At 41.1% G+C, this 13,585-nt stretch overlaps 1 protein-coding gene across 1 annotated transcript in view; it reads left to right on the top strand.

The window, feature by feature from the left end:
* TENM2 (teneurin transmembrane protein 2) overlaps positions 1-13,585 on the top strand; it is a 1,250,894-nt gene that overhangs the window by 781,762 nt on the left and 455,547 nt on the right. The window contains exons 10-11 of the mRNA XM_030212543.1: positions 60-260; positions 2,868-3,053. Of these exons, the coding sequence (XP_030068403.1) occupies positions 60-260; positions 2,868-3,053 (387 nt within the window). The remainder of the gene's footprint in view (positions 1-59; positions 261-2,867; positions 3,054-13,585) is intronic.

The following is a 13,585-nucleotide window of genomic DNA, read 5'->3' as shown; positions in this document are numbered from 1 at the left end:
CACAACAAAACTATAAAACAAATTGTGACTATGGGGTTTTTTGTCCTTCTGTGTTTTAGTGGATTGCTTAGACCCAGCCTGCTCCAATCATGGTGTGTGTGTAAATGGAGAATGTCTCTGCAGCCCGGGCTGGGGAGGGCAGAACTGTGAGCATCGTAGAGCACTGTGCCCAGAGCAGTGCAGCGGGCACGGAACATTCGTCAGTGACACGGGCCTCTGCAGCTGTGATCCGAACTGGATGGGGCCAGACTGCTCCGTTGGTATGAAACTCATCTTGCTGACATTTCAAAAACTGCATTTCATAAAGATGCCAAAAATACAACATGTCTAGCAATTATGAAGCCTCAAATAAAAACACACAAATGCAAGTTAATGAAGGAGGAATTCCCATGTAACTGTTGGCTCATTTCAGAGCTTTGTGAAATAGCTGCCAAACAATAGGTACAAAGGCAGGAGACTGGCTTCTTGATGGTTATCATGTGGGTATTGCTGAATTTCAATCTGTATATCCTGGTGGATTAAGTCAAATATCAAAAACAATATCCAGGCATCATGATGAGTGATACGGCCTTGCTTCAAGACAGTGACATAATAATTACAAAGTGAGGTTATATTTTATTAAGTACAAATTCTTCTGCAAGAAAACCAAATCCAAGACAACAACTTTAAGGTCCTAGTAATTCCTACACCATCCTATTACCGGTTGATCAGTGGAGTCCAATAGATTTTGAGTAAATGTTACAAAGTAAATTCTGGTAAATCATGAGGCTAATGTTGAATTTCCCCCCCCCCCCCCCCCCCTTCAGTATCAGACAAGTATCAGCTCAGGTCCTCATATACCTTCACTATGCAACAACTGGACACATGTTAAATAATGTGCAATTTTTAGTCAGCACACTGAAGGGTAGTTCTACTACTTGGCACTACACCTTAGACACCTGTTAAGTCTTCTTGTAAAATACTAGCTTAAGTCGGTATGAGGGTGCCTACATTTAGATGCACTTAGACAGGTGTAAAATGTGTGTACCTAAATGTAACAGTTACATATGTAGCTCACAGCATTCTGTAAGTTAAGTGCATAAGTGTTGGCCCCGCCCATGCCCCTCCCCCTGTGAATAGCCTCTTGTATTTACCCACTAAGGCAGCTGAGTGCGTGTGTTATAGAATACCATTGAGCGTATGGCAAGCACTTATGTGCATCACTGTAACAGTTACTTGTAGATAACTTTCACATGCAACTGGCATCCGACTGTTGGCAACCTGTCATAGAATGATGGGCTGAGTGGATCTGAGCTATGCTTCCCAGGAGAGCTACGCATGTGTACTACAAAGTTCTTATTTTTGCAGTGACTTCAACCTCTGGAGGCTTGCTTTAAAACTTGTTTTCTTTCCATTTTAGATATTTCATAAAGGCACTATGATCCCCTTGGGCTGTGTCTTTATGGGGAGTTATTACAGTTCTGTAGGATCTGAAGCCATTCGGTTTGCAGTCATGTGGCTTGCAACTTCACCGATGGCATGCAACAGTCCCCATACAGTAACAACATGGGTTAATTGATGTTTTATAGAGAAATAATGCCCAGTATTCTGTAAATCGAGTTCAGTGGGGAACAATGACTTGTATAGCTCAGTAACATAAAAACAAACTATCATGACCGATTTTTGCTCATCCCTGTCACTAGTAAGTGCGCAGTACTGGAATGCTGTATTTTTCAACTGTATTAATAAGTAGGAGAATTTGCCTTTGATAAGACTATGATATACATTAGTGCAATGCATGGTTTGCACTATAAGTATTTATTTTTAAAAAGCAGTACTATGGAGTAGATATCCAGCTGGCAGCACTAAGCGGTTTTTTTTTTAGCCGTCACCAGCATCATTCCTGGATATTCTATTCCAGGGTCATATCCAGGCATCCAGCTCTTATGCAGTTAAGTGTGATATTCACCACTTAACTGTCTGATACTGTATAAAGATAGGACTGTGTTTTTTGCGGTCCAATTTGACTGCTTAACGTAGGTGGTTAAGTGCTAAATGTTGGTACATAACCGCATAAATGCTGACTCCACCCCCAGGCCACTCACGAAATAGCTGGCTTTCACTTTAGTGGTCCGTGGTGAGCACTAACTGGTTAAGTGCCACTGAATTATCAACGGATAGCCCCGTTCAAGTGATTTAACCAGCCAGGAGCCATTTAAATCGTTTTGAATGTCAATCCCTATGTTTTTATAAGTGATATAGCATATTTTAGGTTTGTTAACAAAGTATGGGACCCTTTTACTAAGTGGCAGTAAGCCCAATGTGGCAAAACGGAGCTACTGCCAGCCACTCCCAGCACACGGCATTTCCGGCGCTACTGTAAATATTTGAAAAATATTTCGATGGGGGGTTACCCGGCAGTAATTGGGCAGCACTGTGGAAATATTTGTAAAATATTTCCATAGGCGGTTACCTGGCAGTAATTGGGCAGCAGCATGCACTGCCCAGTTACTTACGGGTTAGCGTGGGAGCCCTTACCACCACCTCAATGTGTCCCATTGAGATGATGGTAAGGGCTCCCCCCCCCCCCCCATGGCCTTGCAATAAGTTCAATATTTCTGCATGAGCATTTCTTTTTTTCAGCCTTTTTACCCACTACAGTAAAAAGGGCCTCAGCATGTGGCAAAAATAGTCCCCGCTATTAACGCAGGGCCCTTTTTACTGCAGCTTAGTCAAAGGGCCCCTATAGGTTGTATTGTGGTCCCTCTATCTTTGAGTTTCTCATGCAGCCTACAAACATGAACGTATAGCATATTCTACTCCCCATAGCGTGTCTTTGGTGTAAGTATTAGTTGCAACCATTAAAATGATTTGCCTCTGTTTTTCAGAGTTGTGTTCAGTGGACTGTGGTACCCACGGTGTCTGTATTGGTGGAGCATGTCGCTGTGAGGAGGGCTGGACTGGGGTGGCATGTGACCAGCGGGTATGCCATCCTCGCTGCACAGAACATGGAACCTGTAAAGATGGCAAATGTGAATGCAAAGAGGGCTGGAATGGGGAGCACTGCACCATTGGTAGGCAAACGACAGGCACCGAATCAGGCACATATTGCTTTATTTTCATATAACCTATAATTGTGACTGCTGTTGTGACTTACAGTAGGTTGTCCCATTAAGGGCACCGGTTCCTCCTAAAAAGTCGATCTGCCTGCAAAACAATTACAAGATGGCATGCAAAATAAATGCCTGAGGAATTATTTTTGTCCAAATACAGAGATCTTAATTTGACAAATTTGTATTAAATTGGGCATCTATTTCCTGCAGAGCAGAAAGAATTCTTGCCAAGCTGCAGAAATGTAGAATCTATTGTATCATGCTCATCACCCACTCAGCAGAGCATCAGCCCTGGTGCCTTTCCAACTTCCGAATCTCGCTCCTCAGCTTCTGGGCCCATCCATTTAATACCCGGTGAAGAAACAAGCCTCCCCACTTCACCTGCTAGGCATAAAGAGATGCACCCAGCAGAGGAGGGAATGGGATTTTCAAGAGCCTGGGGAAAATGAGCCTGGCTTTCAGCCAGGAAGATATAGACTTGCTTTTGAGCAAGTTTCTTAGATGGGATATGGTCCCAATTCACTGTGCATGAGTTAATACTCCATTGTCAAATTTCATGCAAAACGTGCAGATGATAATTGTGTGTCCCTCCTCCAATTTAAGACATCTTCTGCTGTAACACTGAAAGACTAAACTATAGACAGAAGAACTCTGTTAGGGTGAAATTTGCTGCTATGAAGTCCTATAACTCTGTATATTGGGGAAATTGTGCCAGATTATAAAGGGTATCAACCTGATGTTCGGAAGACAGGGAATCAGAATAGGAACTCCTCTCCAAAATTAAACTTTAAATTTGAGGATTATGATATATTATATAGTTTATATTTTATAGAGACCTTCGGTACTTATAAAAGCAGAATATTTTATAAATCTGCTTTAAAGTGAATTTTATTGCGCCATTGCAGACACACCTACCAGTGATGTCGGGCACCGTCTCGGCATCCTGTGAGCATTTTTCTGTCATTGGCAGCAAAACTAACCATGTGACATCATAGGTCTCAGTTTTTAAGTATTTTATTCTTTTTTTTCAGATTAATATCTCCTAGGGTGCATGTGCTCAAAAAAGTCACAGTTCAAATATAGGGGCCCTTTTACTAAACTACAATAAACCTTACTGCGGGTCGTGCTCAGGCATCCCGTAGTAGTTTTGCGATCGGCACATGCTACTCATATCTGGGGGCATAGAGATTAGCACATGATTAGTGAATGAGCCCTTACCACCTACAAAATGGGTGGTGGTAGAGATTCATGCACTAATTGCCACACGCTAATGGGAAAATTAGTGCATGGTCATTAATGCTGGAAATAGAAACATCAACCATTTCACTCCTGCAGAAAAAGTGGCCTTAGCATGGGGAATGACCTGCATAAGGATGCACTAAGGCCACTTTTTACCCCAGCTTAATAATAGGGCCCCATAATGATTTAGGGCCCTGTTTACAAAGGGGTGTCTCTAGCATTAGAAAGTGCTCATTTTTAGCGTGCATTAAAAATGCTAGTTCGCCTACAGCATGGCTTAGTAAATAGGGCCCTTAGTGATTCCCAGTACATAATTTCATTGATATGTCAATGCAAACATTAAAAGTGTACCACACATAACTTCTATATCCAATGTGGCTTGCTGTAGGCTCTTTGCTGGAGAATGTGGTGACAGCTGTTAGCATAGCTGGGTTTAAAAAAGGTTTGGACAAATTCCTGGAGGAAAAGACCATAGTCTGCTATTGAGACAGACAATGGGAAGCAACTACTTGCCCTGGGATTTGTAGTATGGAGTGTTGCCACAATTTGTGTTTCTGCCAGGTACTTGTGACCTGGTTTGGCCACAGTTTGGAAAACAGGATATTGGGCTAGATAGACCATTAGTCAGACCCAGTATGGCTACTTTTACGTTCTTATATTCTTATATTTAGTGCCAGGCCATTTCTGGTGACCAGCATTGAATATTTGGGGGGGGGGGGGGTTTAGCAGGTTTTAAAGTTAACCAGCTAAGTTGATATTTGAAGGTAGCCAGTTAACAGCAATTTAAGCGGCCTGATGTGACCGCTTACATTAGCTGGCTATGGGTTGAATATTCAGATATAGCCAGCTATATTGCATGATATAGCTGGTTATCTCTTAAGGTGCTAACCAGGAATATTCATCGGGGGATACCTGGTTATCCCATACCGGTTAAGCTCCATTTAACCTACCAGGTACCGTTCCTGGCCGGTTAACTGGTATTGAATATCGGGGATAGTAAAAACTTGTTCAGGTATATTAGAAGCAAGAAGCTGGTAAAAGAATCTGGTGGACCACTAGACCAAGGGGTAAAAGGGGCATTCATGGGAGACATGGTCATAGCGGAGAGATTAAATGAATTCTTTGCTTCAGTCTTCACCAAGAAAGATGTGGGAGAGATACAAGTGCCAAAAATGGTATTCAATGCTAATGGGTCAGAGAAACTGAAACATATCTCTGTAAACCTGGTGCTTGTGACCTGGATTGTCAACTGTTGGCAACAGGATACTTCAGTCTGTCCCATTATGGAAATTCTTTTATTCCTAGGTGTTTGGGGTTTTTTTTTAAGTCTGTTGGCAATTTGACAAATTGAAGAGTAGCAAATCGCCTGGCTCGGATGGTATACATTCCATAGTACTGATAGGATTAAAAAATGAAATTGCAGAGCTATTGTTAGTAATATAGAAGACTGGAGGACGGCTAATATAATGCCAATTTTTAAAAAGGATTCCAGAGATGATCCAGGAAATTATAGAATGGTAAACCTGACATCATTCCTGGCCAAAATGATAGAGGCTTATAAAGAACAAAATTACAGAGCATATACATAAGCATGGATTAATGAGACAAAGCCAACGTGAATTTAATCAAGGGAAATCTTGCCTCACTAATCTGGTATATTTTGTGACGGGGCGAATAAACGTGGATAAAAGTAAGCTTGTTGATATTGTGTGTCTGGATTTTCAAAAGACATTTGACAAAGTACCACATGAAAGACTCCTGGGGAAATTAGAAAGTCATGTGATAGGAGGTAATGTCCTATTGTGGATTAAAAATTGGTTAAGACCTTATGAAACTGGGAGTCTGGGCATCCATATGGCAGATGACATTTAATGCAAGCAAGTGCAAAGTGATACATGGGGGAAAGAGGAACCCAAATTATTGCTATGTGATGCAAGGTTCTACATTAGGAGTCACCACCCAGAAAAAGGATCTAGGTGTCATCGTTGATGATACGTTGAAATTCTCTGCTCAGTGTGCAGCAGTGGCTATGAAAGAAAATAACTATTAGGAAAGGAATGAAAAATAAAAATGAGAATGTTATAATGCCTTTGTATCGCTCCATAATGTGACCGCACCTCTAATACTGTGTGTAATTCTGGTCACCGCATCTCAAAAAAGATATAGCAAAATTATAAATTGTACAAAGAAGTGTGACAAAAATGATAAAGAGGATGAGACAACTTCCCTATGAGAAAAGGCTAAAGTGGCTAGGGTTCTTCAGCTTGGAGAAAAGACAGCTGAGGGGAGATATGATAGAGATGTATAAAATACTGAGTGGAGTGGAACAAGTAGACATGAATCACTTGTTTTACTCTTTCCAAAACTACTAAGTAATAAATTTTAAAAAATAGGATAAAATATTTCTTCACTCAGTGTGTAATTAAATTCTTGAACTTGTTGCCAGAGAATGTGGTAAAAGCAGTTAGCTTAGCGGGGTTTACAAAACATTTGGATAATTTCCTAAAAGTCCATAAGCCATTATTAAGATGGACTTGGGAAAATCCACTACTTATTTCTAGAATAAGCAGCATAAAATCTGCTTTACTGTTTTGAGATCTTGCCAGGTGCTTGTGACCTGGATTGTCAACTGTTGGCAACAGGATACTTCAGTCTGTCCCAGTATGGCAATTCTTTTATTCCTAGGTGTTTGGGGTTTTTTTTTTAAGTCTGTTGGGCTATAGAACAGATAATGTTTAGCCATCTGAGTCACTATCCCCCTCATTCTATAAGAGGTCACCTACATGTAAGCATCTTTTGTGCACTTAAATTTATAGAATACTGTTACCCACATGGCTAAGCATACCCTTAATTGTGTAAATAGCACTATCACACCTAATCACCTAATCTATAATTACACAGGAAAAGTAGGAGCTTAGCACAGATTTTCAGTCTGAGACTCCTAAATTAGGCTCATAAATCAGGCAAATAAATGACAGTCATACATTTAAAATCTTTTGTCTCATGGCTCTTGGCCACATAAATTGCTTATTCAGGGCTAACCGGGCATATTCAGCTTCACTTAAGATAGTACCACTGAAAAACTGGCTATTTTAGGGAAGGGGATTCTGGGGCGGAGTCAGCACTTGGCTGGTTAAGTGTCAATATTCAGCATTTAACTGGCCAAGGTAACCGCATAAAAGTCAGTTCTGTCTTTATGTGGTTCACCATAGCCAGTTAAGTGCTGAACATTGCACTTAACCAGCTATGGTTTTGCTGGCTCTGTATACCCGAAAATTTAATGCTGGAGCTCAGACATGACCCCGCATTGAATTTCCAGGGTTAACACTGATGGTGGTCAGCAAAGCACTGATCTCCACTGGTTGAATATCAGGCCCATTATTTTTAGGCTCTTAAATTTAGGTGAATTTTCAGCTGAAAATGTCCTGTATTTTCAACCAGATACAGTAGTCTAATTTATGAACTTAACAAGTACCGTGAGATTGCCATTACAGGTTGCGGCAGCCATTTTGAGGCTGGTGTAACAATGGGCAGGAGCAACTGGGCATCACTTCTGCCCTTGGAACCTCTAAACCACCAGGGATATACAAGATAGGCTGGGGGGGAAGCTCTATGGTGTATTGGGGGTTGATCGAGGTTTCCCTTTTGTCAGGAGGAGAGAGAGGGAAGATGGTTCAGGGGGAGGGGCACCAGAAACCTTGATGTTGCTACCGGAAGTTAACTGGGCACAGGCTACTATTCAGACTGGTGCCTGGCTAACTTGGTGGTCCAGTATGGCCACTAACCGACTAAGTACCAGCTCCACCCAGGCTCTTCCCACAGGCCATCCCAGCACTAACCAGACAGCACAAGGGTGGTTAGTGCCACTGGACATCAGTGGTTAGGCAGGAACGAGTGATTTAACTGGGTAGGAGGCTCTCCTGCCTGTTTAAATCACTTTGAATATTGACAGATCAAGGGGGGGAGTTGAATATTGGGCCCAAAAGATATGCTGAAATATGGTATAAGTAATAATTAGTATATGAGTGTGATCTGAATTTGAGTGTGCATCAAATTTAATAAATATTAATAAGAAATTGAACTGCTACTCTCTCCCAATAAACAGAACAATTTTCAAAGTGATGTACTTGGACTGTTTGAAAATTGCCCTCTACAGAGCAGTGAAAAAGCATGTGAGTGGTTGACAATGCACATTCATTTAACTGTATTAAAAAGGAACAAACATTAGAGCAAGGGGAGTAAATTAGCCTACACAGATAGTATTTTCCAAAGTATGCATCCTATTTACCTAGTGCCCTTCCATCACTCATGCAAATAGCTGCTACTGCAAAGTTTGCCAATTAGTCAAAGATGCCTCTTTACAGCATTTTGTAAGATGTAGAAAAACAATTAATTTTGAAAGAGTTCTTCTGTGCTATATCACCCAGTCTTTAACCAGTGTATTCATCTGAGAAATGTTGTTTTGGGCATGATATGGATCTAGTGGATACATTAGACAGTATTTATACTGAGGGTATAGTATATAAGGAATGATTGAAAGAAATAAAATGAAATCTATTCAATATTCAGATATTTTATGCATTTCCTCCATTGTATAGTTGGACTACAAATTTCTTGTGGGGCGTCAGCTTTGATCTGAGCACTCAAGTGTGGACAGAGCATGATATTAATGGTACTGCATTTCGCACACGACCAGTGTGTCTACGCATCCAGAGACATTGGTCAGGCAGTGTGCAGATTGGGGTCATTATGGCAGCAGGTTTGACGGACTCTTGGTGGGATAGTCCTATCCATAATGAACCATTCTCTCTCAACTGGACCAGTGGCCAAGAAGCTGCTGTCCCAGATGCTTTCAGGTTCCTCTCCACAGGTTTGCAAGTCTTTCGCACTCTTACGAGCTTAATTTAAAATCACACATAAACATAGTAATAGTCTTCAGGTCAAGTCCCATGGTGGTACTGGAAAGGCATGCTTCAGACACATCGTGTTAATCTAATTAAAACAGTAGCTTTGTGATTTCTTCAGCATTTTCCTAAAATCCAAGCACGTTATGCATCACTTTTTTCTTATTCCTTCACTCTAAGTTGTCTTCTAGGATGATCAGGAAAATCAATTTCTCTGCTGATTCTCTCCTAAGCTCTTTTTTTTTTTTTTTAAAGTAAACACTGTACTTTGTGCCAAATTGCACAGTAAATGACAATCTGCACAGGACTTAGCTCCTATCAGGGAATTCATGTCACTTATTACCTGTAAAATATATTCACATATTTTAATATGTGGAGCACAGCAGAAGATGCCATGGTTTGATTGCTTGAGGAAGTTCTGTTCTCAGTATTCTGTACTTGAGTAAAGTAGAGGAACTGACCTGTGAAGGGTGATTCTCACCAGTCTTTCAGAAACGTGAAAAGCCGTCAGCTCGTGAGTGCTGTCAGAGCAGCTTATCAGCAACGTCCTCGCAACTGACAGGAAGTTAAATGGTGTTTTTGCATTTATGCTCTGTGGTTTTGCTTTACTGAAAAAAAAAAGCTTATTTTGGACTTAAAAAATAGCACGCACTTTAGTTTGCCTATTTCAAACTGACTTTTGCCAGCATGTTTTATGCGATGGTCAGTCATGCAGAAGTCATGATTTTGCTGTAGAATACTGAAAACGATGCTCAAGTGACATTTCGACCAGTGGCCTGCTTGTAATAATTAGGGGAAATGCATGTTAACATAATTGTGAGTTAGAGCAGCAGATGAGCTCTGCATGTTTCTTTGGAATAAAACAGCTGCATTCACTGAGAATTCTTATCATAATGTGTTTCTTAGTGACTCAGTGTATAGTAGGTCATTTTTCCACCCCAGCACCTTCTCCTGTCTCCCCTCTCCACTCTCCCTTTCTCTTCTTACCTGGTAAATGATTTTTCTAGCAATAATTGTCTAATTATTGCTGTAAGCTGGAGCCAATCTTATACAGAGGCCAAGTTAAAATATAGGTTTTAGCATGAATGAATGATTATTTAATTTCATGCCATTTACTAGAATGTATAATCTGTTTATATAAAACTATGTTCTAGAAGGATCACAGTGAAGAGACACATAAAAACAGCAATATAAATATATAACACCACTCATAAAAAAAATAAACTAATACAAGCTAACACTAGAAAAACTGAGCTGGCAGTGATAGGGCGTTTTTTTTCTCCGGGTCCCAGCAGTGAATATCCGGGCATATGTGGCCAGGTAACACAATAGTCATCATTTAACCTTATAAGGTGAACCGCATTAAGATAGAACTGCATTTTGGGGTCCTTTTACCAAGCCACCCTAAAAAGTGGCCAGTGCGGGTGTCATCACATGGGTTTTCCATGTGCTGCAGTCATTTTTAGTGCGGAGGTAAAATGACCGCCGTCCCATATTTTTTTGTAATAGCCACACACTAATTTCCACATTAGCACGTGGCCATTACCGTGGGTTCCCTTAGTGCCACCCATTAAGGAGGTGGAAAGGGCTTCTGCACTACTCATACCATGGGCACACCTCCCGCACTGGAAAAAAAATATTTTCCAATGTGGAATTAGCGTCTGCTGAGCGGGAAACTACCACGGGACGTCTCACAATGTCCTATGGTAGTGCCCTTTTAGCATGCGCCTTATTAAAAGGACCCCTTTATGTTGTCCTATTTATGCTACTAAGCATTGAATATCAGCACTTAGCCACGTAAGTGCTGACTTCGCCCTGGACCAGCCATAAAATAGCCAGAGTGCATAGCCCCCCCCCCCCCCCATCATTGGTTCCAGATCCAGCAGCTCCATAAAACAGTCATTTAAAAACTTTGGTGGGTATTTTGGAAGCACTTTTTGTGTTTAGACATCAAAAACCAGCATTTAGTTGGGTATATTTGCATACACTTCTAGATCCCAATTTTAAAAAGCTGGAATGTACGTGTCTAAAACTCAAAAACGTACATGTGACAAGAGGCCATGGACTGGGCATGTTCTGAGTGTTATTAGGGTGAGGGAAAAAGATACAAGGGCATTCCCCATTTCAGAGGGAGAATGCAGGTTTTCATCTGCTGACATGATCATTGGGATGTACACCTGCTCCGGGGACATCTAGGTTTTAGAAAGTTGCTCATTTTGAGCAAAGTTCCACTGGAGGGAGAGGTAGACCCCCCCCCCCCCCCCCCCCGTTCTGACCAGTTAAATTGCACTTAACCAGCTAACTGCCGATATTCAGTTGGGGATAACTGGCTAACCCCCACTGAATATGCCTAGGAAGTGGCTAGTGGCTAGCTGATTATATTGCATGATGTGACCTGCTATCCGCCGATTTTTAAAATGAAATATTTGGCTACGTGAAATGGTAGAATATCTTTGGCTGATTTCATGATAATTGTCTAAAACTGAATATCGACTTAGCCAGTTATCTTGAAACCACCCAAAAATAAATCAGCTATTCAACGGTGGTCACCGCTGGCATTGAAGATCCAGGCTCAGAGCTAATCGTGGGAGTTAGCCGGTCTAACTCCCACGCTCTGAAAATTGGCCTCCCGGTGTTTTTGTCTCCCTTGAAAACAATACTAACAAGGGATGTTGGGCTTGTAGGCAGCTTCGGAAAATATACACGTATATGTTTCTAAAACGGCTGACATAAATGTGTATATTCCTGGCACATACAGGCTTATGTTGTTGTGTTGACCTTGTAGATATGTTAGATGTTTATGTTTATATATTAGATGCTCCTGCTGCAAGTTGTCAGCATACAAATGTCCATTCCTCAATATATGTTAGAACAGGCTCTATGTTGGCAGATCCTGTTCTAATATACCAGTGGAACTTGAAATGTTCTTACTTGGATGTCTCAGTTCTTTGTACATCCTTTCTAAAATGCCATTCCACCTCCCTAGCCTGTCCCTATGAATATTGAGGTTTGGAAATCTCCCATTATTAATATGTTATCAAATGTGTTAGCTTCCTTTATTTCACTGTCTGCCTGTTCATCTCGTCAGTCCTCACCTCTATACTCTTCTCAATCACACACGGAATTTTTATCCATAAAGATTCTACATTGCTTTTTGTTTTCTGCAGATCTTTTATGCTGTTTGACTCTCTGCAACTCTTAACATACAGCACCATTCCTCAACCAATTTCAATACCATTAGTGTCTCATTTCCCTTCCTTATCACCTATTTGTACTCTGGTATTAGGGTCCCATTGGCTATCCTCCTTCCTCCAGCTGTCTGAGATGCTTTTTTTATTTCCACATCTTAGTTTACTGCCATATGTTCTAATGGTCTAGTCTTTGCGTGCTGATAATTTAAAGTGTGGTTATTTGTATTCGCAACCTATGTAAGAGTTGATGGAGTAATCTGAATCATTCTTCTCTGTTCTTTACTTAAATGCACCTTTGTGATTCCAACCTTTACCACAACTATTGCTATTGGGATGTTCTAACTATCTTTTGAAATACCTTACTCTGAATCATGTACCCCTGAGCAACTCTCAGCCCCCACCCTCACCCCACCCCACCCTCCTGGACAAGATTAACCATTTGATGGCTCTAGGCATCAAATACATTTTTTAATTTCTACAAAAGGGGACCTGTGGGGTTCTGACTGCAGAGGAAAGCTGGCAGAGGAGGGTATAATTCTGCAGGCAACTTTTTGGAATGCCCCTGACACTCCCATGGCCACACCCCCTTTTAGGTTATATACCAGGCCTTGTTTAATAGTGTGCAGCTAGATGTGCATGCTAATTGTAATGAATGCCAATTAGCATCAATAATTGGTTGTTATACCCAATTATTGATGTTAATTGGCTTGTTACTCAATTTGCGTGCACATCTTGGGCATTTGCACCAGTTTGGGCACACAATTCTGGCACCATATATAGAATCCAAGAGATAGAGATTTGAGCTTTATTACAGTGGGGATACTTTATTTCCCTCAGAAAGGTTTTTGGTTACCCCAATTGTGTTGGTTTGTTACTCTATCTTCTTTTTAAACATTAGCACCAGCAGCTTGATTCTACCCTGGTTAAGGTAGATCCCATCCATTCCTCAATGTGTTGCTCAGTTCCTAACAAATATAAATACCTCTTCCCTACGTCATAATCTGATCCACACATTGAGCTCTTCCTGCCTCTGGATCGTGTGTGTGGAAGAAGCAGTTCCAAGAATGCTAGCCTGAAGGTTCTAGATTTCACCTTTCTACATTGGAGCCTAAATTTGGCTTCCAGGACCTCCCTCCTGCACATCCTGTATTGTGTGTAC

This window comes from Microcaecilia unicolor, chromosome 8 (assembly GCF_901765095.1).
Source record: "Microcaecilia unicolor chromosome 8, aMicUni1.1, whole genome shotgun sequence".
In the NCBI taxonomy this organism is placed as follows: domain Eukaryota; kingdom Metazoa; phylum Chordata; class Amphibia; order Gymnophiona; family Siphonopidae; genus Microcaecilia; species Microcaecilia unicolor.
Note: the sequence above shows the minus strand (reverse complement) of the source record. Positions and strands in the feature narration are given on the sequence as shown.